At 51.6% G+C, this 27,559-nt stretch overlaps 2 protein-coding genes across 6 annotated transcripts in view; one reads left to right on the top strand and one right to left on the bottom strand.

Moving 5' to 3' along the window:
* Positions 1-1,704, top strand: part of Entrep2 (endosomal transmembrane epsin interactor 2) — a 102,618-nt gene extending 100,914 nt beyond the window's left edge. Inside the window, exon 8 of the mRNA XM_051148680.1 lies at positions 1,305-1,704. Within this exon, the coding sequence (XP_051004637.1) occupies positions 1,305-1,621 (317 nt within the window). The 3' untranslated portion in view covers positions 1,622-1,704. The remainder of the gene's footprint in view (positions 1-1,304) is intronic.
* A 5,631-nt stretch (positions 1,705-7,335) lies between these two features.
* Positions 7,336-27,559, bottom strand: part of Apba2 (amyloid beta precursor protein binding family A member 2) — an 881,206-nt gene continuing 860,982 nt past the window's right edge. For 4 of the 5 annotated variants that reach the window (XM_051148672.1, XM_051148670.1, XM_051148671.1 and 1 more), the window contains exons 6-14: positions 24,954-25,099; positions 23,861-23,896; positions 20,839-20,925; positions 18,181-18,366; positions 16,215-16,394; positions 15,074-15,286; positions 13,900-14,019; positions 10,177-10,317; positions 7,336-7,547 (exon numbers count right to left, since the gene is read on the bottom strand). In XM_051148672.1, coding sequence (XP_051004629.1) covers positions 7,476-7,547; positions 10,177-10,317; positions 13,900-14,019; positions 15,074-15,286; positions 16,215-16,394; positions 18,181-18,366; positions 20,839-20,925; positions 23,861-23,896; positions 24,954-25,099 — 1,181 coding nt within the window. In that variant the 3' untranslated portion in view covers positions 7,336-7,475. The remainder of the gene's footprint in view (positions 7,548-10,176; positions 10,318-13,899; positions 14,020-15,073; positions 15,287-16,214; positions 16,395-18,180; positions 18,367-20,838; positions 20,926-23,860; positions 23,897-24,953; positions 25,100-27,559) is intronic. The other variant, XM_051148673.1, reaches the window with a different exon arrangement.

The following is a 27,559-nucleotide window of genomic DNA, read 5'->3' as shown; positions in this document are numbered from 1 at the left end:
CTTTCTCTGGCCCATCTCTCTCAGTGGAACTCATGGTGTGTGACAGTCTCAAGGATGGAATGAGGGAGAGATGGTCATCATCCCTTTCTGAGGTCCACACAGCAGCCCGTTGCCTCAGCCTCCTCTTGGCCAAATGAGACCGCCATTGTGACCTGTGTTGAAGGCCTATATGCCTTCTGGGTCCCTTCAGAGCCTCAAAGTTCGAGGATATTCCCAGGCATCTGCAGGGCTCCTGTGTGCCCTGGACCTGGCAAGGTGGTTTCCTTGCCACGTCCGCCTGTCTGCCATCTAACACATTGCTCAACCCTAAGCAGCTGGTGAATTTTACCAGTAATCCCTTCTGCCACTTCCCATGGGAAGTCAATACTCTTCCGGTTGAGGTGCAGCCAGGACTCTGAGACAGGACCATCTTGGGCTGCTCTGGGGAGAGGGAGACGTCAGGCATTCTGACTTCTGCTTACTGTAAAGGAGGATGAGTCATGACTAAGTGGCCTTTTGCTGCCTCTGCGTTCAGCTGCTCCAACTGTCACCCAAGAGTGTAAGTTCCTGACGCGATGTAGACTTATCAAAGCCTGCAACTGTTAGCATACATATGGCCTAACTTGCATGCTTTACCTCTTGCTTTGTTTTGAGACAGCATCTCACTAGGTAGCCCAGACTGACCTCAGACCCCAGAGTGCTAGCACTGGGGCCATTGCCTTATTTTGCTTTACAACAGCAATCTTCTTAGGCGGTCATTGGCCCTGCCTAAGACGCTTATATATTATCTCATACTTAATTCCCAAGCTTGCTTGATGCCACCCCCACGACCCCAGAACAGACCACCCAAAATGTGTCTATTTGGTGAGGCATGTTAGCCCTCCCTCCCCCCGCCCAGCCTAAAGGATATTAAGAAAAGACCCTGGATAGAGGTGGGTGTCCACACCTGACATAGCGGTGGAATCTCACGCCATTCTGCCTTCCCCTCCCCCACCCCCTACCCCCACCATACCTGTCTCTAGGTGTTCCTACTCTGTCCGAACAAGCCATCAGACTACAAAGGACAGAGGCCATGGCTCTAGAGAAGGCTGAGGCGAGCCCTTAGGAGGCCCACCAGTCTGTTGAGGTTAACACCAACTTCACGGCAGGCTGACAGGGAAACAGAGTGAGACAGGCAGCTGGGTCACTCGGTTGCAGCAACTCTTCCTTGGCACACTTTTGATCATTTTTTGTTTGTTTGTTTGTTTGTTTGTTTGTTTGCAGCACTTTGGTTTCATTCAGTTCAGAGTTGCTTTCAGGTTGCCTCTTTCACTTTGATTTTTCAGTCTCCTCATCATGTCCAACTGTGGCTGCCTGTCAGCACCAGCTCTCATCCACTGGCGACCCAGATACCTGGAAAACGGACCAAGGGACCAAGCCAGAGACCTTACAGACCGTCTCTAAAGAGCGGCCGCACTCCTTAGTGGAGAGCAGGGCCTATGCAGACACCAGGGTTTTGGTGGCTAAGTTCTTGGAACACTCACACTGCAGCCACCCGTCGGAGGTGCGACATGTGGTGGGCACCATCCGCTCAGCGGTCACCTCAGAGGAGCCCAGGGCAGAAGAGGCCATCTTTGGTGCTGGCGTCCTGGACCAGCTATGAAGCAGCTATAGGCCTGGATGTGGACACGGTTGGGCCCAGTACCTGCAAGGTCCAGTCCTGCAGGATGCCACCATACTTGATAGAGAGAGGCCTTTGGCCTGCTGGGCCAAGAGCATCCAGAAGGCTCTCTGGTGGCCCAGGCAGAGAACTGTTACTATTTCTCCCAGCAGTTGTCTTCCTGGGGACTAACTGTTCCCTGCCCCACCAACAAACATCTCAGAGATGTTTCTCTCTTCCCTTAGCAAGCTCTGGTTGCTTCAGAGGTACAGCACCTTGAACTGATCGATGTGACAGGAGTACCAATCCAGGGGCAGGTGACACTTGTGAAGCATAAGGACACTGCGTCTGTTCCAAGTCAAGGCCTTTAACACAAGATTCTCCTCTGTGCCCAGTTTAGCTCAGTGTTAATTGAGTAGAGGGTAGTGGCAGCCTTGGAGTCATGTGGCTGGTATCACTCGCAATGAAAACCAATTTCAAATTCAGACCCATTCCTTCTTTTCAGAGGAAACAGGTGATGTTAGCACAGCCTGGGACCACCTTTTTGCCCACTGGGCTTTGTGGAAATAAATCCACAGTGGAAGCTCTTCCTAGGCACTCTTGGGAAGCGATCAGGCGCATGCTCACCTCCTTCTGTCCTGGGCCTCCCCACTCGGCCTCCGTCTGTGGGCTGCTATCCTTACTTCTTTCCTGGGCTCCTCCCCCTTTGGTCTCCCACCCTTTAACCACAGCAAATGGTTGTCACTTGTGTCTTAACCACATGCTCCTCTCCTCATCCCTTGGAGGGCTTCCCCTTTTATCTGGCCTCACCCAGGTGAGTTGGGTAGGTCATAGTTGGGGCCTAGTAAGCTGTTGTCTCTGCTGTATGTGCACCACAAGATAAGGTATGCCTCCCTCAATCCAGAGTTGTTCCTTCTCAACTCAGCAGGCACACCTACGTTGAAGGATGCAGATGGTTCGGTCACTTATTTCTGGGGGAAGGCCAGTGGTGGAACAGGCAGAAGCAAGGCTAACCCAGGGGGGCACAAGCAGGTGGCTTTGGGCAAAATGGCCACCCCAGACTTTCTTGGCTGGTCAGAGCTAATGTTCTAGCAAGCTCAACAGCAACTACTTCTCAGCAATAGGTTTGGAGCAACACTGCCTGCAAGAACTTTCTCTCTCTCTCTCTCTCTCTCTCTCTCTCTCTCTCTCTCTCTCTCTCTCTCTCTCTCTCTCTCTCTCTCTCTCTGTGTGTGTGTGTGTGTGTGTGTGTGTGTGTGTGTGTGAGCAGAAACAAATGGAAACACTCATATCTGGCTCATCAAAAGTAGCAGCCACAGCATGTGAGATCACCGCGCTCTAGTTTGCCCATGGCACAGAAGCGCTAAGTCTGTGGGAAGGGCCAAGGTGGACCACTAGACTGTGCCCACCACTGCTCAGGCAGCTCTCCTCTCCATCCAACCTGCCCTTGCCTGTCCTTCAGCCTTTGCTCCCCTGTCTCAATCCCCAAATTCCCTGTAGCCAATATACCAAGGACTTGTATGTGTTTGGAAGATGTGGGAAACGCCTATGGCCATCAGCTGGCCTATGCCCTGATGGCTTACCCATTGCTGTAAGTTGTTGCCTTCCTGTGGCTAGAGAGCTGGAAAATAGAAATCAGGCATTTGACGGCAACCTTGCCTTTGCCACAGGAGATGTAATAGAGATGAATTTTTGAGCACTTTATTCAGACTATAAAATTCTCTAATTTTCCTCAAGTGAGGACTTTGAAAATTCCCCAGAGTAAATCCCTTATAGGTAGAATGGTGTCCCCTGAGTCTCTCAGCATGAAATACTTCCATAGCTTGAACCTGGGTGCTGGGCATTTTCATCACCTCAAAGATGAAGTACAGTGAGGCAGCTGCAGGGTGTCACCCGATTGGAGGGTCCATGCAGCAGCGTGCCTAAACACCTGTGGATCTCAGAACAAGCTGCGACCCAAGAGAAGCCAGGACTCACCCCATCCCAACTGACCCAAGCTCTGGGGCAGGGGAGTTTCATAGTGTATCCAGGGTGGGAGTTCCCGGACACAGCACAGGATTCTGTGGCCTTCACGCTGCCTCTTTGCAGCAGACCCTCATCTATCTGTCACATGGCACTCCTGCCTCAAGCTGCACCTCCCCTCAGGTGCACGCTACCACCACCACCAGGAAGTCCCAATTCCCAGAGATTCTCAAGAAATGGTATGCACAGACCATTCTAGCTAGGTTGTAAGATGGCTCTCCTTCAAGTTTATATTATGGATAAAGAAACGACAGCACTTCATGCCCCTGGGTGGGTGAGAACCTCTTCCTCCTAAAACAAGGCTATTAGATGATAGACAGGTCAGTCAGTCTCTGCTCACCTTCTCAGGGGCCTGGGTGGCCCATGTGGGCACTGGAAATGCCCATGCTTCAGGATTTTGGGAAGTCAGAGGTTCTGGTTCCAGCCCCTACACAATGTTCTTGGAACTTTACTTGTCTCTTCTGGGTCCTCTTGGCCCTGCCTCAGTGGTGAGCTAGTACTAGGGACCCCAGGAAGTTATGTGGGTCCCCTACTGAAGCAAAAATTGTTCTTTTCCCCACTGCTTGCACATCCTTTCATCTTGGAAGACTTGCTTCTTTTGCTGATGTGTGAGCTGGGCCTAGCAGCGGTCATTTGGGAGGGGATGCTTAATTCCAGGCTTGCCAGGTCCTGGGACCCTAGTGTGCACCCCCCCAATGCCAGAACCTTCTAGAACATCCTTCAACTCTGCCTGGGTGGAAGCAGGAAGATGCTGATGTAAACCCACCTTGGGCGGCAATTCTACTGTGAGGAAGGCGGGAGACTGCGCAGCAAGAACTTAAGGTCCTCTTCCCAGGGACGCCGTGATCAAATTTGAAATGCTTGCAAACCAACCCTGGAGCAGAAAGTTGATTCTGGATCTCCCCTCCCCGACCCTGCTTCTCCTGTGTCAGCTCCCAGATGCTGCTGAGGCAGAATTTATAGGAACTTGTTTTCAGGCCGCCAGAGACCTGTTTGGACAACTTGAAAGGTTGTATTTATTTAATGTACCTCAAGGTGTTTTAATAATGATCAGTGTTTTAATAAAAAGTATTTCTGGTCTCTGAGTCCTAACTGGGACTAAGAGGGTCTTGGAGGGGCTGGATTTGAGGGACCACAGAGCTGCCATAGTTGCCTACTAAGAGCCTAGTGCCAGGGGCTGAGCAGAGAGGGCAGTCCCTATGCCCACAGGTCCAAAACACAGCTGCCACCCTGTGGGTCTGACAGTCAAGGGTGCCTGGAAGTGTGGTCCTGTATCCCAAAGCCTTCCATTTAAGATGCTGATCCCTGTGTGCCAAGGGCTGGGAGATGGCTCAGTGGGCAAAGTGCTCATCAAGCAAACATGAGGACCTGGTTTGCATTCAAAGAAGGAAGGCAGGTGCACACTGTAACTCCAGTGCTAGGAGGTGCGGAGACAGGCAGTTCTCAGGGGCTTTCAGCTGAAATAGTAAGCTCCTGGTTCTGTAAAGGACTCTGTCTCAAAAAGCAAGATGGCATGTGACTGAGGACGATAGTCCACACACACACAAACGGTCACACGTGTCTGCACACAGGTGAAAACACATGCACAGACTGCACATGCTGTATAGCCCTTGGTGGACATCGCCATCTTTAACTGTGCATGTTCTCTGTGGAGTGGGGCACATGCTTGTCTAGGACACTCAGGGGCATTCCACTGGCCTGGCAGGTCTCCTGATCCATCTCCTCACTCCCCAACAACAGAAAGGCAGCATTTCTCTTTGCTGTTTCTCACCTGTCTCTGATGGCCAGAAGTGAAGGCAGCACACGGCTCAGGGCCCTCAGATGGTTCCCATAGACTCAGGAGCAATGAAAACACCTGGGCAACAGCTCATGGGTATGCTCTGCTGTGGCAGGCCAGAGGGGAGAATGATACTTGCCAAGGTGCCCCGCCCTGCCCTCCCATTCCCCTCTCGTCCCTCTCGTGTCAGGCCAAAGCAAGCCTGTAGCAAGGTACAGAGCAGCAGAGATGCCGATTAACATTCCACAGGTATGGCTCTCAAAGGTGTGGAGAAAAGCCAGGAGTGTGGGCTAACATCCTTCAGCACACACACACACACACACACACACACACACACACACACACACACACACACACACACACACCTGAGGAAATGGATCCGAAGAATCCTGAGTCTTCACTGCTCCTTTATAGTCACCAGCAGTCTCCAGCCATGTCCTTCCTGCAGCAGGTGAGAAATTGGAGCTGGCCTGGTGACCTGACACCACCAGTGGCACGTGGTGATTTTAGCACCTGCCCTCCAACTTCCTGCGTGATAGCTGCTAAGGTTCCAGACCAGGGAGGCGGCACTGCTCTCACAGACTCACAGACTCACAGACTCAACAGAGCCACTGTCTGAAACTGTGGAAATGAGAGGCCCATAGGCCACGCACTGCCCAGCTGACAAACGAGGCACACAAAGTGCTTTTGGTCATGACTTCAGGTTTATTAGCGATATGCACGAAGTCTTCCTAGGGTCAGCTGCATGCAACACACAGGTTACTCCTCGAGTACAGTAATCCTAAAGCTTTAGTTACTGCGTGGTAAGGCTTCTTAAGTCACAGTGTATTCTTCAAGGCCTGAGCCAAAAAAAGAGACTGCCAGACAAAATGATGTCAGTTAACATTGATCTCTAATGAGCTGAGCCAGCCACCGCGCTCCTCGGTCCATACACACGAGCACGGCTCTGCGCAGCAGGTGTAATGGCCAAGCGCCTCCTCACTTGACAAGTAATTTGCACTCTTCGCTGGTCCCTTCAGAAAGGGCAGAGGTGGGGTTTTCTGGTATGGGCTTCCTTTGTTGGGGGCAGTGTGTGTGTACGTGTGTGGCTATGTATGCGTAGGTAGATGACGTCATTGTTGTTTACATAGGGATGGCTCCTGTACCTCTGCCTTTGTCCCTGGCAGGGCATTGCCCCCTAATAGGAAGCCCTATGATGGAGGAGTCAAAGTGAGGATGCCCAGGGGACTTCACAGGGTCTCAGGGGATTCAGGACAGGCTAGGACAAGAGAAGCAGCTGTGGTCACAGGTCGTCGGAAAACCTAAACATCTGAAGAATGGCTTGCCAAGGTCAGGGTCCAAACAGTATTATTTACTAAATAAATATGGAGTTTTTGACATCGTGACCATCATTTTTTCTTTCTTTCTTTTTTTTTTTTTTAATTTAACTTGGGAGTATCCATCCCCTTGCTGCGTAAATACTTACAATCAATCACAGGTTCTCACACTCGGCACAAGTCTCGCCCTGGGAGCCAGGTTGCCTCTGCTCCTGTGCAGATGGAGGCAATGCCAGCCTATAGGCCCCTTAGGACTCCACCGGACCCCAGGCGTCCCAGAGAAGGCTGCAGCTGCCATCATGAGGGGCTCCCTTCACAGCCATGTGGGCAGGCACCACACTCACAATTCAATAGCCTCAGGGAGGAAGGACACAGCACACCACACAGAAATACCTGTGAGCCCCCTTCATCAGCTGTGACGGCAATGTGGCAGGAGACTGGCAAGTTTTACAAAGGATTGTCCTGTGACTCTCCTTCAGTAAGGACATACCTTTTTTGTTTTTTGTTTTTTTCTTTTTTCTTTTTTGGCAAAACCCAAATCAAACAAACAAACAAAACAAAACAAAATCAAACAAACAAACAAAAAAAACCACCTAGGTGGCAAGGACACACCCTTCAGGGGAGCCAGAGTTCTCGGTTGGGCTGCAGGGTCAGGGGTCAGGGCTTTGTCTGGCTTCTGGCTCCTCTGGGCCCGGGTTGGGGTCTGCCTGGTGTCCCTGCTCCATGGCGACGCTGGGTGTACCTAGATGTACAGCGGGGTCTCCTGGCCTGTGAGGAGCCTGAACATGGCTGCAGGCATGGTCTTCATGTGAATCTGTAAACAGAGAGGGAAGGCTGAGCTGCCCTCCATTTGTCAATCAAGTGAAAACAACAGACGCGCCCCTCTCAGAGTGAGCCAGCTGAGGTAGAAGGGCAGGCCCCTGTCCTTCACCGGGTTTCATACACTCTGTGGCAACTCTTTCCCTCTCATCTCAGATCAATACCAGAAGAACGAAACATTCGACTTCTAATGGTGATGGGATGCACAGACCCCACCCCAGAGCTGCAAGGATTGTGCTGTGTTTCCGTGAGGAGAACACACCAAGGCCAGATGAGGCAAGAGTTCGGGGCCAGGAAAAAGCTGAAAAGGCAAAGTGTCCCCAGACTCCATTCTCTGAGGATCAATTAACAAATGATCCTCAACCAAATAGCCCAGTTGCCCTTCTTGGCTCTGTAATGGGCTGGGCGTACAACCAGCCAATCCTGAGGACTGTTTCCAGGGCGATGGGATGTGGGAAGACCCTAAGCCTCTGGAAGCAAACGGCAAGGGAGTTTCAATGTCTCCTTTACCACTTCCTGTTCCCGGGCTATGCTCCTGGGCTCGGGCAGAAGCTGCCAGGGTTTCAGCTGCCTATAGGCCCATATTCTGCCCCAGGCGAGCGGGCCCTGGCTCTACGTTACCCAGCTCATACAGGTAAAATGTGCAGACGTTTGCGGCATCCATATGTTAGCTCCTCCACCACCCCAGGCCAGCGTTGCCCTCAGAAGCTTCATTCTCCATAATTCCTCAATTAAAACCTATCCTGCCCACAGCCCACACAGGCTTCTCAGAACATCGGCTTGTTTGCCAGTGACTCATTCTCCAAATGTGTTTGGAGTTGGTGGAATATGCAGGCAGACATTTTCATCCTCCAGCTGGGTGGGCGCAGCCTCGGCCCACAGGCTGAGGGAGTTTGTCACCCCACCCCCACCCCCACCCGTTCTGCTGTCTCCTCGATAATTGATTCATCTTGGGCCTGAGGCGGTGGGATTATTTCTTGGGGTCCCAGACCCACTCTTTCTCAGGATTGATTTCTTTAGGTGTGACACTAATCACTCCCACGGGGGCGGTCATTTCCGAATGTCTACTTAGGGAAATTGGATTTTTTCCTTTCTTGGAAGCAGCCAGTGGCCCCTTCCTGTCCTCTCCTTGAGAGTCAGCCATTGTTGCTGCCAGTCTAGGGAGTGTGCCTCTTCCCCTTGGCCTGGTATGTCACAAGATGCTGACTTTGTCAATATGCCCCCAAGGGAGGTGAACTGAGGGACACGAACCAGGATCCCCTAAGGAAATAACAGCTCACACCCTTCCATGCTCACAGGAACCCTGTGACGGTCTTCCCTGCATGGCCACCAGAGGGAGTTTGGCAGGCTGAACCACAGGGACCATAGAATCTGAAGAAAATATCCACTGGCACCCAACTCCCAGCATACAGCTCCAGTGTACCTCAGCCTCTGTGCTAGCACCCACACTTTCCCAGAGACCACCCTGCCACAGCTCCCACTCCCACACTCATACCCACACCCCCATACTCGGGACGTTGGACTCACATGCACCTACTCTCACACTCAGACGTATACATCATGAACAGACACTTACCTCACAAGGTAACAAATGCGCGCGCACACACACACACACACACACACACAGACACACACACCTGCACTCATGCATACCCACTCTCACACACTTATGTACCCAATCACCAACACAGCTTGCCCACAAACCCACATGTATCTATACTCAACACCTGCGCTCATACAAACCTACACTCACACTCCATGTCTCATACGCATCTATACACACAGGTCACAAACACACACACATCCCACAAATTCACAGATTCAATCACTCATATACATCCATAGCCTTGTATATACACTAACAGCCATACACTCACCTCACTCCTCATTAATCAGTACAGATGCTCACTACCACCCCGCCGCCCACAGCCTCTATACCACAAACCTTACCCATACTGAGTAAGTCTCCTTTCTGTGGCATCACCCAAGCCAGCCTACTCCACCCCCTGTGCTGTGCTGCTCACCTGTGAGATCCTTGAGGACAGCTGTGCCCCTCCACAGGGACCCTCCTGGCCATTCTCTTACTCCCATGGAGATGACCCAAGAAGAGCTGAACTAGGCAGGGGACGGTTATAAACTAGTGAGCCAGGAAAAGAAAAGCACCCTGACCCAGGGCACAGAGGGACAGCAATGACACACCAGCTATGAAGTGACCAGAACCTCCTTGCCTACGGGGCTGGATATATAGGTTTCTGTTCAGAAATGGTCCTGGGCACTGTGCCTGGAGGCCTCTGCCCTGAGATTCCAGAGAGACTGAGAGCACTGTCTCTCACTGGGCTGGTCCTATTCATGGACACTGTGAGGTGGGGGCACAGCCTGCTCCTCAGCTGACATCCAGTGGTCAAAGTGGGGTACACCCATGAACTGGCATGTAGAGGTGAGTCCAAAGTCCTCACATACTCAGGCTGTTCTGAAAAGGGCCGCTTTCCCTCAGAGACCCATGGCTCTCCCAAGGACATCATATGTTCCACAGGGTTAGCTGTTAGACAGAGAAAATAGAGGCCCAAATCCCCTGGACTCCAAAATGAACGTGACGGACTTTGGGGGTGGATCAGAAGTCTCACCTCTCCGACTGAGTTAGACAGAGCCTGGACTATCTTCTCATGGGCTGTGGCTACCACACTCTGTCCGTTGATCTCGATGATACGGTGGCCGACGCGGACACCACCTCGCTCCGCAATGCCCCCTCTCATGAGACTGCAGATCTACGGAGACAGGCAAAGTCAGTGTACACATTCCAACGACACCCCGAAGGTGCTCCATCATGTCCAGGGTGGGGAAAAGAAGCTATGGTTGCAGAGAGGAGCCCTGCATTTCACTTGGTGACTGGTGAGCAAGGACAGCTGCGAGCTAGAACACAGTTTGAAAGAGAAGGGCTGGGCACCATTGCATGAGTGTCAAACTGCCAGGGTAGAGCGGAGAGCTTCTTCCTGGTGCTGCCTAGAGCGAGCATCTCTCTGTCAGCCACATCCTGGTGTTCTTTCTGAGGAAGATGGTCGATCCCTCCCTCTCATACCTCATGAGAGTGGGGTGATAAACTCTTAAACAACAAGTTTAGGAAAGTGACATTGAGCCAGAAAGATGTCTCCACTCACTCACAAAACTCATTAAAAACCAAGGCATGAGACAAATAGCATCCAGAGAGGCCAGGAAGAGGAGGGGAAGATGCTATACACAGGAGAGAAACATAGCCAGCTCCTTCCAGCTGCTGTTAAGTAGCCAGGGAAAAGGGAGCACCTGCAGCCCCACCTGGGAGTCTCTCTCATCACCCTCCCCCTAACCTCTGGGCCCTCATGAGTAAGTACCCAGAAGCACCTGCTAGCCACCCAGCCATGCAGGGATGCTACTCACCCCTCTTGCCATGGCTAGTCTTGGTTTTCAACTTGACTCCATCTGGAATGAACTAAAATCCAAGTGGCTGGGGACATCCATAAGGGAATTTTTTTTCTGGATTCTGAATTATTTGAATTGGAAAAACCTACCCTAAATCTGCATCTTTTGAGGTGGGGAGATCCACCTGAAATGGATCTCCCCACCTCAAAAGAGCCACACCTGGAGATCCACCTGAAACCCGAGCCACACCTGGCGGCAGCTTTATAAAGACACGGAAGGAGGAAGTACTTAGCCTGCTCACACTCGCTCTCCCTGGCAAGTCCATTCCACTGGTATATTAGAGTCTACTTCTTCATGATCCCAGGATCCCAGAAGACCGAAGACCAGCTGAGACATCCAGGTTCATGAACTGGATGGCTATGGATCCCTAGACTGCCCATCAGACCATAACTTGTAAGCCACATTATGTATGCTGAAGTCCACTGCTGTCCCTCTTGTGGCCATTTCTTTGGAGGATTTTGCCTGGTTCCTAATACCACAGGTCTTCTCACAGCAGGGTGAGTGGGGAGCCTGATGCGGTACCCACAGTTTGACCCTCTCAGCACTCAGGATCTTTCCCTTCCTGGAAGGAGGCATATGCATGCTCTGGCTGACATCACAGCCCAGGGACACTGCCCTGTATCGGACCACCAGGGTGGTGAGCTTGATTACCATTCCAGAGCCCTGGCACTCTGACTGACGAAGATCCAGCCGAGCTGTCAGAGCAGGAGGGGCAGCCTGTGCCCGAGGTCGCCACTGTCCAGGAAGCTGGGGCTGGCTCTGTCCCACCAAGGCTCTTACCAGGCTGCCTATCTACTATACACAAGCACGTGCATCGACTTGCGTCTCTTCCCCAAGTGGCTTACAGATAGTTAATGATAGTAGCAACCGGTTCTTTAAAGATCCCGAGCAAGGTTCTGGGGGTGGCCTGAAGATGCTATTTTGTCTAAATTCCTTGTGACCACTGACTTTTGGAAATTAGGGTAAAAGGACAAAGAGGAGAAAGAAGGCAAGAGAGTGAGGTTTGTGCCTTAGTCTGCTGCGGAGTACAAGGTGTTAGAAATATGGGGGCAGGAGAGGGGGACTGAAGGGAGCTCTGTGTGCATGGCTCTGCAGAGCCCTCTGCGGGCTCTAACTGCCCAGTATGCACTCTAGGATTCTCCCAGCTGGAAATTTATTGACTCCTTGGGAGACACCATGGGAAGAGAAAGAGGGCTCCATATGGAAATCGCCTTAATTGGGTCATCTGGGGCCTGTCTGCAAACTAATGCATTCTACTTGGGGTGCGATGAGGCTGAAAATGGAAAAAAGCACTTATGCAAAACCAGCTCTAGGTGAGCAAGCTTCTCCAGGAGACTGGGGGGATCTCAGTTGTGGGGCACAGCAGCAGAGAGGGGGAACTATGCTCCCTGAAGGTTCAGGCCGGCCAGCCACTGGTGGGGGCTGATGCAAGCACCCAGGACCTTATAAGCAATTGAAATCCTAAGCCCTAGATACAAACACATCGGTCCTTCTGTACCAGTCCCAGGTGTCCCCTAAATCTATGCATACCCTTCCACTGACACCCAAATATCCCCTCACGGCCTAAGCAAGGCTTTTATGAATATGGCTCATTTCTTAGCCAGGGAAATTGACATCAGAGGGGAAAATGGGATTCAGTGGCAGGTGGAGCTGGGTGCCTCACGGCCGTCCCAGAGTTTCACAGACTCATTCGACTGCGGCCTCATCATCACCAGTATCTCAGATGCTAAGCAAGGTCCAGCTCCACCTCAAAAACCCCTCCTACATGCCCGTGACCTCTGAACACTCAACAGTTTTGCACTCAAAACTATACAGTAGTTCCAGCAACTCCAAACCCCTCAGACAGAGGCTTCTGACCTCTGTGTCCCCAACTGTCCACCATGCACCTCACTGCCCTCAACCTGCTGCCCTCCATCATGCAGGCCTCCTCTGTGAGGAGGATGCTGCAGACCCTTTGGTACCTCCAGTCTTCCCCACCCCAATACACACATGTTGCCCTCTGCGCTCTGGCAACCGAGGAAGGGGCTTATGTCTGTCCTGGCTTGCCGCAGGAGCTTCCTTCTTAATTCAGCCCCCACAGGCTCAAGTCAGAGCTTCCCTGCCCTCACCCCACCCCTTACTTTTTACCACAGCCCTCTCTTCAGCCCCATTGTGCACAGACAGCTTTGCAAGCTGTGTGACCTAAACAGAAAGGGACCTGTACTCTAGGCTCTGTGACCCCACAGGAAACGGTGGAGACAACTTATCTCATCAGTAATTGTCTTTCTAGAATGCTCTCTTAGTGTTTTTCTTCAGGGCTGTTGGAGAACATCCACATCCCCTCTCTTCCTTACAAACTCTCTCCCCTTCCTTGCTCTTTAGTGCTCAGGGCTGATTTAAGCAACCGGGGCTACAGCCCCTTCTATACTTATTTGCCCTTCAGGAGAAGGAGGAGCCCAACCAAAGAAACGCATGCTTGGGAAGTAGGAAGTTGCTTGTCCCAGCACCCCTCCCTCCAAAATGGCCTCCTGTCTTCTTAGTGCCTGCCAGATACAGAGCAGGGGTTTCACACATCTGCTGAATTGGATGGACAAATGAAAAGAATGAAACAATGAACGAGTAAAGATGTATATGTTGAGCACATGCCATTTGTATCCAGGAAACAATGGCTCGCAAGGCTTGCCACGCCCCCTTGCAAGTAAGCACTTGACAGAACAATCCTCTAGGTTTGAGGGATTCCCTGAGCCACACCCTGGCCCTCCCTGTCTGCCTTGGCCAACACGCTCCATCCAGATCTGTAGGGCCTGGACACTGGCCCGGTGGGGTCTCCCTAGACAGAGTGGTACCCTGGCCTTCGATGCACAGCCTTTACACTGGAGTGGGCAGCCCAGGTAGGGAGTGTGGGGTGGACTCACAATTCCATTCTGCACGCTGAAGCCCAACTGGTACTTAAGGTCCGGACGCTTGATGAGGACTGTGGTGACCGGGGGGCAGCTGACAATGTTGAGCTTTACCTGTGTTTGGTTCTTCAGGCCCTGCAGAGCATTGGAGACAAGTCACTGGCTGGGCCCTAGCCTCCTCTGCTAGCACACTAAGATGAACCTGGGAGGTCACACTCACACTCAGTGGGCCTGTGTGGAGCTGTCACCAGGCAGTATACAGATGTGTAACCAAACACTCTTTTCTTGGACCCTCCCCCAACCCACCACCACCCCCGCCACCCCCCCACCCCCTGCCGCCAAGAGGAAGATGCCAACTCAGTGAACTGCATCAGGACAGGCTACTAGGAGCCAAGAGGACCTACAGGCCTTTCCCTGAGAAGACAGATCTTTCCCAGCACCCCAGGCCAGAGTGCCTTGACCTTTCATGACCACAGTTTAAAATGACCCAGAGAAGGACACGCATAGAGAGCTCCCAGGAAATATAGACCAGCAAAAGCTAGGCTGGGCCTGACTATATCTGTCCTATTGGACAGAGGCTTCTCTAGGTGGGCTCTTAAAGCCTCTTCCTGTAACATTCTAGTCTAGGAGAACTCGCTCGTGTTGAAAGGATAGAAGTGCTTCGCAGGGGAGCCAAGCACAGGTTGCAGTGTCGCTACCAGTACCAGTACCCACAACCTTGAGTCTTGATCTGGGCAGTATGACAACTTGACCCCGTCTACTTGTGTTTCCCTTTCCTCAGCACCCTCCAAAGCCCCAAGCTCACAGGTCAGTTGGTTAGAAAGAAAGCCAGCCTCCTGCCCATAAGATGCAGCCCACTTTCCAGGCTGCCGTGACTAAGAAGGCATCTGCCAGTGCCTCCTGCAGGATGGACTGGGAATATCCCAGGCCCGGCAGGCTGAGACACAACTCTACTTATGTAGGTAGGTCTTCCGCACCTTGCCTGGAGTGAGGTGACCCCTCCCTCTTCCCCGTGCTGAGGAAGCTTGGGCCTTCCTCTGACTTCAGGTATGTGCTAGCCTTAGGAAGAGCTGTCATAGACCCATCTTTGGGAAAGTCTCTCTGAGCTTCAGTGTTGGGTGAAGGTCATGGGTCAAGTGAGATAGGGCTGAGGAGACAGACCACCAGATAAAGATCCTAGAATACCCACCTTGATGATGCCCTGGCAGGTAGCAAGGGGCAGCCCTACCAGGCTGGTACCATTGATGGACATGATCTGGTCACCAATGCTCAGCTTCCCTGAGCGAGCTGCAGGGCCGCCGTTCATCATGTTCGCCAGGATCACCGTGGGTAGGATGGAGCCCCAGCCCGATTCCACGACCACCACACCTAAAATCTCACCCTTGTGTTTCTCCAGCTGCAGCTACAGGAGAAGGGACAGTGAGAGAGCACCCGCTCGCGGCTGGGCACGAGAAAAGACTTGACTGTGCTCAGTCTGCCCCAGCTTCTAACGCTATCCAAGACTCAGGAGCATCCTGGGAAATAAGAAGTATAGAGTACCCTCTTCTGCCATACTCCTCGGGGATCCAGGATGCAAGTATAGGTCAGATGGAGCTCTCCCACCCCCTCAAACCCTCAGAGGCCAGAGAGATGCCCTCTAGTGCCCACTCCATGGCTTAGCTTTTACTCTCATATTGAAATGATGAGAACATCTGATTTTTTTTTTTCTTTGCTTCAATAGAAAACTATTTGCCACACATTCAGGAAGCCAGGATCAGGCACGTACCCCAAAAGGATCTAGGATAACTCATTCACTCACTCCTCCAATGAATGCACAAAATCATCCATTCATTAATTCCCCAGGAACAGACTCATTCATTCCAAAGCCTCCAAAGCCTCTGGGATCTGCTAGGGCCTCTGCAACCAGCAATTTCAGAATTTCCCTGTTGATGTACCCAAGCTCCCTGTCTTGAAGATGCCTCCCATGGGCTTTTCAGAAATATCTCCTAGTGCTAAGTCCAGCAGATGGCAACAACAACATTAAAAGGCACATTTTCAGGGTCATTAGGACTGACTGGGATCTTTGTCTCTGTAGCAAGCATCTCCTCTCATAGCTAAGGGTCCAGCTTCAAGGGCAGAAACAAGGCACATTCTGGGGGCCCCTGTGCTGGACAACACTGGTGTGAGGGCCAGAGGAGCCTTGTTCTATCCTTGCCCAGTGAGCTGATGTGGGGAGGCACTGAGACAGCCCCACGCCCAAGCCAACTGGGCCATCTCTTCAGGGGCTCCGTTTGGAGGGCGTGCAGGGTCTAACAGAGCGAGCCGCAGGGGCCGCAGCGGGTTCAGCTCACCTCCTTGCAGTTCTCCGAGTTTGAGAAGTGGATGAGGTCATCGTTATACATCTCCTGGGTATTTATGATGTCGCTGTATTCCTTCTGGCTCAGGTCTTCCGGGTTGATGCCATTGGCCCGCAGGAACTCCTGGTAGGCCACACTGAAGGCCTGCCCAATAGACTGGGCTATCAGCTGGGCCTGTGGGGACGGAGCAGGCATGGTAGACCTATGGACACACACAGGCTCCACTAGGTGCCCGTAAGTCTTCAAAGGAGCCCTTGTTTGGGCTTAAAACTAAGGGGGTGACCGTGGGCTCTAGGATGGGGGAAGCTGTCTGCCACTCACATACCTCCTCAGACCACCATAATGAGCCTCACTGCTGTCTGTGCTACTTCATGTCCAGACAGTGGGACTAGCAAGGGTTTTGTAATATCCCGGAAAATGATGACGTATAAGTATTTGCTAAATACCAGACCTTATTGCTTTAGTTAGGAACTGGAGCATATATCTCAAGACAGCGTTTCTCTGTGTAGCCTTAGCTGTCCTGGACTCACTTTGTAGATCAGGCTGGCCTTGAACTCACAGCGATCCGCCTGCCTCTGCCTACCCCCAAGTGCTGGGATTACAGGTGCCCAGTTTGTAGTATATTTTTATTTTACCTATTTTAATCTAAAAATAGAGCTGAGGTCCCACCCCATCCCCCAGGAGTTTGGCATGCATGGTTAGCTATCTATTCTGTCTCTCCAGAATTACGAAGCCCAATAGGTAGGGGCTGGTGTATGTGTGCCGTGTATTGCTCTAGTATAGAAGGATGCGCCAAGCTGAGGGCCACAAGAGGGATGTGGGATCCAGAACAGACTCCACATCACTGAGGAGATCACTTCTTTCTATGCCAGCAGAAAGAAGCCTATGGAAGCCTGGACACTGATGACAGACAGGAGGGCCTTCCCGCCTGCTGTGCAAATATGGCAGTGACAGCCAAGCTCTAAGGTGAACGCCTGGACCACACCGAACATGCTTCAAGCTGTGCAGCCCTAGGAAGGTGGGGAACTTTTGGGACCCATCTCAGTGCAGAGAAAAACCAACATGCCCCTCCCCAGCCCAACCCCCTTGCTGTGTGAGTCCCACCCGGTCCAAGCCCTCCCTGTGCCCCCTCCTCCCATACACATGCCAGTCAGGGGCCTCTGCAGGGTAACGCTGAAAACCTTGGTCCAGTATGACCTGAGAACAGGGAGTCTGGCTTCAATTTGTTGCTCCCTCTACACAATACATGATTTAAGTGCTGGGTCACAGTCTCAGCATGCAGGGCCTTGCTTTAAATGTGCACTGGTTCTGAGCTGAACTGCCTGCCCAAAGCAGGTCCTGAACAGCTCAGTGGAAGGACTGCCACATATTCTTTTGCTGTTCCCACATCAGCAGGTGAGCAGTGGGTGGGTATGGTGGCACAGGAACCACTAGGTGGCGCTGCTGGCCTACACAGGAAAAGAACTGGTACATGAACAGATGGAGCCTGGATGGCAAACCAGCTAAGTGAGGGCTGCGGGACCCACCAGGGAGGGAAGGCCTTAGAGAAAGGCCACAGATTGGAGGGGCTGCCCGGTCTAACTGGCATCTCAGTGCTCCAGCCATCAACTCTTTCTGTCTTCACCTGGGAAGGGTGGACTGACTGCATCAGATGTCAGTCTTTACCACTAATGCATTTTAGTAACAGAAAAACATAGGCCAAGATGAACCTTAATTTCAGGCTGTATCAAATTATTTCTTTGGTAAGATGGTTGTTACGGAGTTTAACAGCTCCGAAAGGGAACTGCTTTATGAAGGGAAATAAAACAGTTCACTCTATTCACAGATACCAGTGTGAGAAGAACTTACTCCTCTCATAGGTCCCCATTGGGTGGATTCTGGGGCCCCCAAGGCGTGTCAGCTGTAGGGAGAGTGGCCTGTCTCTCCCCCACCCCCCCCCAATGTTCTAGGCTTTACTTACATCCTCTGACTCAAACACGTGACAGATCATTTTGTACTGCTTTTTCCCCTCCTGGGCCCCGGGCGTGGTCTCGATGCAGTCCTGAGAGGCTGACCTGGGCATGCGGCGCCTGGCCATCAGAACCACGATGTTCCCAATGTCTGCAATGTAGGAGATGGTGCGCAAGGCGTGGTCCATCATGGTCTCCTGTCGGGAAGAGGAGAGGTCCACGTGAGAGAACAGCAACATTCAGTCTGGTCTGAGGTTTTGTCACCTTGGCCCTGCTAACATGTCTTCCAGGAGCCAGTGCTGCTTTGTACACGGGAAGATGGTGGTAGCATCCCCGGCCTCTATCCACTGGATGCCCAAACCAAAAATACCTCTGGTCATTGCCACATGTCCTGGAGAGGGGCTGTTGAAGTGCCCCCTGCCTCCCTCCCCCCCCCCCCCGCTGAGAACCACAGCTCTAGTTATGAGCGTTTTGTGATGACCCTGGACAAGGTGACCTGTGTGATGTGGGGGTGGGGCTCTCCATCCTTGGAGAAGAAGCTGGCCTTGTGCTGAAGGGCATCCCATCCCAGTAACGTATAATACTCTCACAGGCTGGCTCTACGCCCTCCCAGCTTTCCTGCAAGGAAGCCAATGATGAGTCTGTCACAAGTCAGGGGATGAAGGAGCGAGCCAGCCTGTGGTCCTCAGCACGTCTCCACAGTGGTCTCTGGCCAGGCCCATTACACTGGATGCCTTTTGTCACTTGACAGGAATCTCCTTGAACATCTTGCCCATGATCCCTTCCTAACAAGGCTGTACACAAAGGCTCTGAAAATTGAATCGGTTCGTCTTCTGTGCCTTTGTTCTCCAGTCACAAAGGGAAATCTGCTGTTTCTGAAGCTCTGACCTCTGGAGCCCTTTTTCTTTGCACAGAAGCCCTCTCTAGCAGCACGCAATGGACCCATCTGTTGATGGTGCCTTCCTGATGCCGCGACCCTTTAATACAGCTCCTCACACTGTAGTGACCCACAATTATAAAATTATTTTCACCGCCACATCATAACTATAATTTTGCTACGGTTACAAATCATAACATAAATCTCTGAGATGCAGGTTATCTGACACAGGCAACCCCTGTAAAAGGGGTCCTTCAATTCCCAAAGGGGTCACGACCCACAGGTTGAGAATCGCCAGTCTAGGCGGTGATCTACTTTTTTCACCAAGGTTAAGAAGGGAGCTTCGCAGCCACAGCACGGGGAAGGTGAGGGGCCAGGTCTTCAGCGTCCTGAGACGCTGTTCACTAGCGAAAGCTCCCAGGTCACTCGCCGGCTCTGGATCCTCACAGACAGAAGCTGCCACTGTAGCGGCCTCACTGTCCTCTTGACTGGCCACTTCAGCCTCTACTCTCTCACCTTTTCCCACCACCAGCCAGTGTCTCAGCATTCCATTCAGACCAGTTTCCTGCTGTCACCTCCTTTCCAGTTCATTCTAAACAGATACTTGAAGTAACCATAAAACCATCTCATTGCTATTTCGTAATTGTGACTTATCTACTGTTACATACTGTACATATCTGATATAGGACTCCAAGGGGGTTGTGATCCACAGGTTACGAACCCCTCTGTAGACTCCCACTGGCCAAACAGTGACCCAAACAAACCTTTCTTCTTTGACTTTGATTGGCTGGGGGATTTTTTTTTTTCCCTATAGGAACAAATAGTTAACTAAATGGTCAAACAAAACAAAACACTGATGCTAGGAGCCAGGGTCCATACTACAAGACAAAGGGGGGTGTATGTGAAATGAGGGGTGCACTATGACCGCAGTAAGGTTCTCAAGTGTGGTGGGCTCACAGCTTTCTGCAGCACATGCCACTGCCAGGGCTCAGGAGCAATGGCTCGAGCATAAGCAGCAGCCAGGTCCCTGTGTCTGTGTGTCGGTGTCCACCAAAACAAAACAAAACTACGGGGCCCTGAAAAAGATACCTGTGGCTCAGGTCAGAGGAGCATAAAGTACAAGGTTATTGGCAAATCTATTAGGGTCTCGGAAAGTAAAGCTGCATTCAAACACGGGAGGGAAGATGCCGAGATAACGCCACAAACAGCAAGGTTCTCAGAGTGCAGCAGAAAAGTGAGCAGGGGAGACGGGGGAGTACCTTTCCTAGAAAACCGTCAGTCAGCAAGAGGAAGCGTGGAGTTGTTTTAAATCACTGTTCTGTACTTTCCATGTTGCAAACAACGCAACGCCAAGACCATCAGCAGCCGCTGGCTCAGGGTTTCTCAATCTGTGGGTCGCGACCCCTTTGCCTGACTTCCATCTTCAAAAATGTTTACGTTGTGATTCATAACAGTAGCAAAATTACAGTTATGAAATAGCAACGGAAGCAATTTATGTATAACAGTTGCAAAATTACAGTTATGAAATAGCAACAAAAATAATTTACATTTTGCGGGGGTGTCACCACAGCCTGAGCTGTATTAAAGGGCTGGCCACAGCATTAGGAAGGTTGAGAACCACTGGTCCAGTGTGTCACCTCCTGATTCCCTGACAATGACAAATAAAGGTGCCTTTACCCTGGCCATAGAAGCACAGGACTCCTGGGGAAAGCTCCTTCTTTGCAGCTGGCCAGCTGCTCTCTGAGGCCCCCTGGCTGCCGTGATGCTGGACCACTGTCTTTCCAGGGCTTACCTGTGTGTCTGCGTTTAGAACTTTGATCCTCTGGGTTGAGATGAAGAGGTCTACTTCTGTCAGGGTCTGAGCGTCGCCTTCGGAATTCTAAGAAAAGAACAGCGGGTGTCGGTATGACCCAAAGGCTCACCACAGTTCACTGCCTGATGTTTTACTATGGTGAGCCTGAGGTGACTCGGAAGGGGATGGGAGCCTACGTGCTTGGTGAGGAATACGCTCTTAATTGTGAGTTCTCAAGGCACAGAACACAGTGAACAGAGGCAGCCTCCCATGCAGGTGCATGAGGTTGTATTGACCCTCGTTGGCAGCAAGCAGGGTCCCTTGGCTAATTCTCGATGGATTTTAGTGATGGTGACTGTCATCACACTCTGGATACATCCTTGAACATTCTGGGACATTGGGAGGGAGGAAGTATTAAGAAAGTTTCAATCAGACCTAGTGCTTCCTTTTTACTTAAATGTTCACGATCACATGGATGCCCTGGTCAGGTCTTCCAAAAAACCACAAGAGACCGAAGACAGCGTGGAGCAGTGCCTGACAGTGACACTCGAGTGTGGGGAGAAGCTGTCACACCTTGTTTGTGGCCTCCACCTGAAGCGGAAGCAGCTGAGTCTGTCAGCTGGGTTTCAACCTCTTACTTACTCTGTAGCTAGCTACCCAAGGCCTGCCCCTGAGCAGGGCAGCTGCTAATTGCTTTTCACACCTGTGAGGATTTTAATTACCTCATGGTGGCAATGAGAAAGGCCTGCCTCCCCCCCGCCCCCCACACACTTTGTCCACTGGGATGAAAAATTTAGTGTGGTCACTGGGGGCCTACGGTGGTATCCTCCATCACACCATAGCAGACAGTGTGATTTAATTACTCCGTAGACAACTTTCCAATCGAAATCCTCCCTGCAGACAAGTTCTCAGGAATTCTAAGTTGCAAGAGGCCCCATATCTATCTCACTGACGATATACATTAGTTCTGTTTTCGCAGGCAAAGGTCTTCTGGGGCTGCTGGTCTACCACACGATGATACTGCTTTTAGATAATTAGGAAAAGTACAGACTCCAAGAGCATCCAGCTGAAGAAAATCATTCAGGACCACGAAGGGGCTTTTCTTCCGTTTGAAAAAAAAAAAGAAACCTGGGTTATGTCTGACATCAGTGGAACCCCCCCCCCCCCCGCCCACTACAATTCCAAATTAATTGTTTAGGTTAGCATACACGGTAACGGGTTTCAGCACGCCAGCACGCCACCTTCATACATGGGTGCTGCTATACTTTAAATGCTAGGTTATGGGATTGTAGCTCAAAACCCTCTTGCTTAAAAGTAGGAAAAGCCGGAGGTAAACATTTGTAAATGTTCCAGGTTGGCCTTGGTGGCAGGGACTTCAGTGAAGGGACCTGAGTGAAGACACTCCAGCAGACTCGACTTGAAAGGTGGGTAAATGAATGGAGGAGAAACTGCCCAAAGGGGTGGACGGGGTAGGCCACTTATGACCTGTCCTGGCAAAAGATGGAGAGAAGCAAAATCCTACAAAGAACCCCAGAGAACAGGGTGGTCCATGGCTCAGCCAGCACAGGGATCCCCAGCATTTGTGGCCAGATCATTAAAAAGGGCCCCCCGCACGGTGACCTATTAAAGCCAAGGTGGCCTGGCTGCTGATACCTTTCTGAAAAGCCCCATCAGAGCCTGTGACTCTCTAGGATTTCTGGGCCTGCAGATAGAGAAATGGGCCACAGTCCATAAGAACCCCTGTGCTCCCACCTTCCACAATCCCGGGCAGCACAGGTGAGGACAGCAGACCACGAGCAAGGCTGCACTCTTCTGTGGGGATGCCTAATCCCAACCTCAGGCCTACAACCTATCTTGCTTTGCCTAGAGGCTTTTACCATCCACCCTGCCTGGCAGAAGGGGAGGGGTGAGTCCACCCACCCCCACCCCTGTACCCCCCACCCTGCACCCGCACCCTCCAGGGGGAATTCACTCTAGCAGAAGGGAGCTCAGCAGCTGGGGTCTTTTGGTTATAGCTCTAGAAAATGTCAGTCTGAGGACGGGGGAAACTAGATCTCTTGCTGTCGAAGCATAAGCAAAGAAAAGAGGAGCCCAGCATGGTGGTGGTGGTGCACTCCTGTAATCCCAGCACCCGGCAGGCAGAGGCAGGCAGATCTCTGTGAGTTCAAGGCCAGCCTGGTCTACAAAATGAGTCCAGAACAGCCTGGGCCACACAGAGTAATCCTGTTTTTAACAAACAAACGAACAACAAACAAACACCAAACCAACCAAACAAACAAAAAGGGCTAACAACCCACTGCACTGAGTCTCCGTGGACTTACCCTGGGCCCTCTGCACCAAGCTCGACGGTGTTTTGTATGAACACATAATAAATAGCCAGCATTTACAAAATGACTAGGTCATCCAAACCAATGGCTGCCAGCCCAATTTTCAAAAGTCTACCCCTAGCTTTAAAAAAACTATTTTCTTTTCCTTATTTTTCTTCTTCTTTACTTTTCTTTTCTGGGGTGTGTGCCCAGACCTTTGTTCACTGGGCAGGGGCTCTACCACTGATCCACATCTGGAAGGACAGTTCCAAGACAAACTACTCTTTGTCCTGATTTGGTGGATGAAAACTAATGGGCCCAAATACCAGAACAATGTAGTTGACCCTATCCGGGAAGCCAGCTGCCGGACACACTACACTGTCATAACACATGTCCTGTGTAGAAATGCCCGCACAAAACGGCTCTGAAAACGTGAACCATGCTCCAGGGTATTGGAGAGAGTAGAAAAGAACGTTCGTTAAAGTGTGACAACAAAATAAGCAATATGGCTTCATTCTAAAATCCAGCATTCTCCTTACAAGGCAAAAAGCCTAGAAGCTCTGTGGTAGCACTGGAATTCCCACTAGAAGTCCCCATGCATAGAGCAAGACACACACACACACACACACACACACACACACACACACACACACACGTGCAAGCACACACACATACGCATACCAAGCACCACTGTCTCCAGCCCACCTCCTACCCACCGCTTTTTTCTTGATCTTAGCAGCCTTCTGCATCCTCTGCGCAGCATGGAAGAGAAAAGAAAACCAGGAAGGCAGCTGTGGCAAAGTCATTTCGGCCTTGTGCTTAATAGGAAGAACTCAAAAACCGCCAAAGTCCCCTGCAGGGACCAGTGGATGGTCACCACTGTGCTGAGAACACACAGGGAAGAGAAGCCTTGCCAGCCCAAGTGGTGGAACTGATTGTCAACCACTCCATAGACACAAGGATGGGCTCAGGTACCAGAGAACAGGCTGAGCTGCGGGGAGAACCTTAGGGCCCAGAGCCTATGGGGAGAGGGGTAGGTGGGGGCTCAGCCCTGGCCCTCCTGCCTTGGCTTTTCCTCACCAGCACAGTCTCAAGGTGCCCTCTGCTCCCGTGCAGACAGTTACTATGTGGTGGGGTCAAGAGAGGAGGGTTGAGTTTGTTCTTCATTCCCACAGGCTGACAGCATGTACAGGCTGTCCACCTTATCCAGGGTGGGGCACAAGCTCATAGTGCCACAATCCCTCCCCCTGACCTTACTTAGCTTTTGCTGGTGGGGCCTCATGGGTCCCTTGCCCATCACCGCCTGCCAGAAAAACCACGCAGGCCAAAAAGTCTACAGCGCTTTGAGTATGTCAGTTTTCCTCCAGGCCACGCATTTGAGTGACACTTGATGCACTCTTCCTTGCTTCTACAAGCACTTTGGTGCTAAAAATACACTGCTGGGACAGGATTTAAGTCTCCATACAAATATGCTTAAAGACTGGAATGCTTCAGAACCATCGGCTATCTTTGAAAAATTGTTTCCTAGGGACCGAACGGACCGCGTCTAAGGAGCCAGTGATGACTGTGTCCAGCAAAGCATTTGCAAGCCAGGCTATATAGGGAAGGCTCTATTGGCCATATAGGGAAGGCTCTATTGGCCATATAGGGAAGGCTCTATTGGCCATATAGGGAAGGCTCTATTGGCAGGCTGTACCATGCCTGCTTTCTATGCTGAACATAGCACCTGTACCCCACTGCCCTCCCCTGGTTCAGGGATCCCCTTGGGGGTACACCCAACTATCCCCCCGGGGCCCAGAAGTACCCCACCTTGACCCTGCTGACAGCCTCCTGAGCCTGCATCATTCGGATGTTTTTGGAGGGGTTGCGCTCCGAGAGCAGCTGGGTGGAGCCCAGGTAGTTGGCTGCAAAGATGATTCCATCGATGAGGTCTTCTGGCTCACAGGGGCCTGGAACTGAGGAGGTGTAGAGTGAGTGCCTTCCTAAGAGAGAGCCACCAGGAACTCACATGCCCACCCCAACACAAGGTACACCAGGACGCTGAAGCCGAAGGACTGAGCTCTGCAGCAGGACCTGCAGCGCAGGGAACTCCAGTGCAAGCCACACAGTTGACACATGGCTGGCCAACTCCGCATGAAGGGGTTGATGAGGGGTTACTCCAGGACCCCAAATGACTGCCTCTCAAGGTAGCTCAGCCTCCAGGGTGACACACACCCCTGCTGTGTCCTGGAAAGGACCATTTCCCAAATACACAGGACTTTCCACACTCTCATGGAGGTTATGTGAAAGTTCATGATGAATTCTCCTCAGACTTTCCCTCCTCCCCTGTGCAGCAGGGTTCCTGCCAGCCTGCAGCTTTCTCATCCCACTCAACTCCAGGCTCAGGCTGGGCAACACAGTCCTGGTTCTATCTGCCGCCTCTAGACCATGGCAGCACAACAGAAAACTCTGCCCAATTGAATGTTTCTCCTTAACTGTTCAATGCAAGGGCCATGGCTCGTGAGCGGGGCATCCCAGCTCTAGTGAGGGTCTACTAACACGCCCTATGAGGAGCAGATGATGACCATTTCAGGGCCTGGCCTGTCTATTGCAAGGACCAACTTTTGCAAGTCCACAAGTGCAGACTTGAGATGCAAAAGCTGCCATGGGCCATATGGAAATGAGTGGGCAGTGTATATTCTATTAAAGTTTTATTTACAATATCAGGTGGGACTAGAGTCAGCTGACAGGCAACCTGTTGTACAATTACAAGGCTGCCCCTGCTGCTGGCCAGGACCTCCCTGACCAGCCTGCATAGATGGTTGCTCCAGTGACTTCCAGTCTGCTGGCATAGCCTTTACACCAGGGTAAAGTCATTGGCCTCTCTACCACTCCACATCCTAAGGGTGTGAGCCCAAGAACAGACAGAAGGTATTTGTGATGTATCAAAGAGGATGGGAGGTGGTCCTTTCTCAAGCCACCTCTGTGTCCAGAGATGGAGATGTGTCCAGTGACCACTTAACACCCTTAGCCGGGCTCACCTTGAGGGCCAGCATGACCTGGCTGACAGTTCCATTTGGAGATCTCTGAGCAGGAGCCATGTTCCAGGGCTGGCCTGGGGGCTCTGCAGCCTGCAGGTGATGAGCCCAGGCTTTTTAGGTCCAGACAGGCAACCCAGAAACAGCACACAGATGCCTGGCAAGTGGTGACACCACAGGGTTCTCCTTCCACTGCCACTGTCACCTACTGATGGTCAATGCAGCTGTATCCTCTGCTGCTGGGGTGGCACCTTTGTTACCACACTTCTTCCAGCCACCTACTCTAGCCTCTAGCTTGGTGATGGCTTGGGTCAGAAAAAGCCAGGCTGGAGCTCTCCGGTGGACATCAGTCCCTCAAGGGCTCTCAGGGAGCTCCTTCCAGCTACAACTCCATCCTAGATGGAGTTCTAGCCATCAGTGCTGATGAGTGATCCCTCACTAGAGCTCCAATCTCATAGTACTGGCCACCAGTGCCCCCATATGTATATACACACACAAACACACAAACACACACGCACACAAACACACACGCACACAAACACGCACACACACACAGTGAGGGCACCTGCCGGGGTTGGGGGTGGCACATGCCGTAGCTCTGGACCTCACACCCTGGCCCCATGCTCCTCCTGGGCATGGAGAGGTGTGAGCTTCTGGCAACGAGGAGCTCTTGGCTCTGAATGGAGAGAGAGGACTAGCTTCTGTGGAAAGCATCTTAAATTATTAAAGCACCAAAGTGTCTGTGAGCATCTTAGCTCAAACTCAAACGAGAGCAGAAGATAGCTACTAGGTCTGAGGGAATGAATGGCCGGGGCCTGAAGGAGGCAAGTCTGGCATCTGAGTGCCATGTGCCTAGTCTCAAGGCAATGGTGTTTGTGAGCCAGCAACTTCTCTCTTAGGGAGGATGGAGGGAGCAGAGGGCTCACAACACTCAGAGAAACTCCTGACATGACGGCCATTCAGGGAAAGGACTCATGAAGTCAAAGCATCTGCGGTTACCTGCACAAGACATTTCACCATGGAAAAGGGAGGGGGCTCGTAAGGGGTCTCCTCCACAGGATCTATAAATGGTTTGCTCTGGGAGGCAGGATCACTCTTTTCAGTGGGGTAACCACTGATCCAGTAAGTAAACCCCCATTCAGGCCATGCAAGCTGCCAATAAACTTAGTGGAGTTCTCTCTCCCTCTCTCTCCTCCCACATCACAAACACAAACACCACAAAGATGTGGAAGAAGGGAGGGCTTGTTAGGAAAGAAGGGTTTCAGTAGGAGCGGGGTAAGATGAGGTAACAGGGTGTGAAAATGACCTAAGTTAATTATATACACGTATCAAATTGTCAACGAATAAAGAAGAGGAATCAAGGCTTTGGTTTGAAAGCCTGAGGCTCCCAGGCCTCTG

The sequence above is a fragment of the Acomys russatus genome, chromosome 7 (assembly GCF_903995435.1).
Source record: "Acomys russatus chromosome 7, mAcoRus1.1, whole genome shotgun sequence".
Lineage (NCBI taxonomy): Eukaryota > Metazoa > Chordata > Mammalia > Rodentia > Muridae > Acomys > Acomys russatus.
Note: the sequence above shows the minus strand (reverse complement) of the source record. Positions and strands in the feature narration are given on the sequence as shown.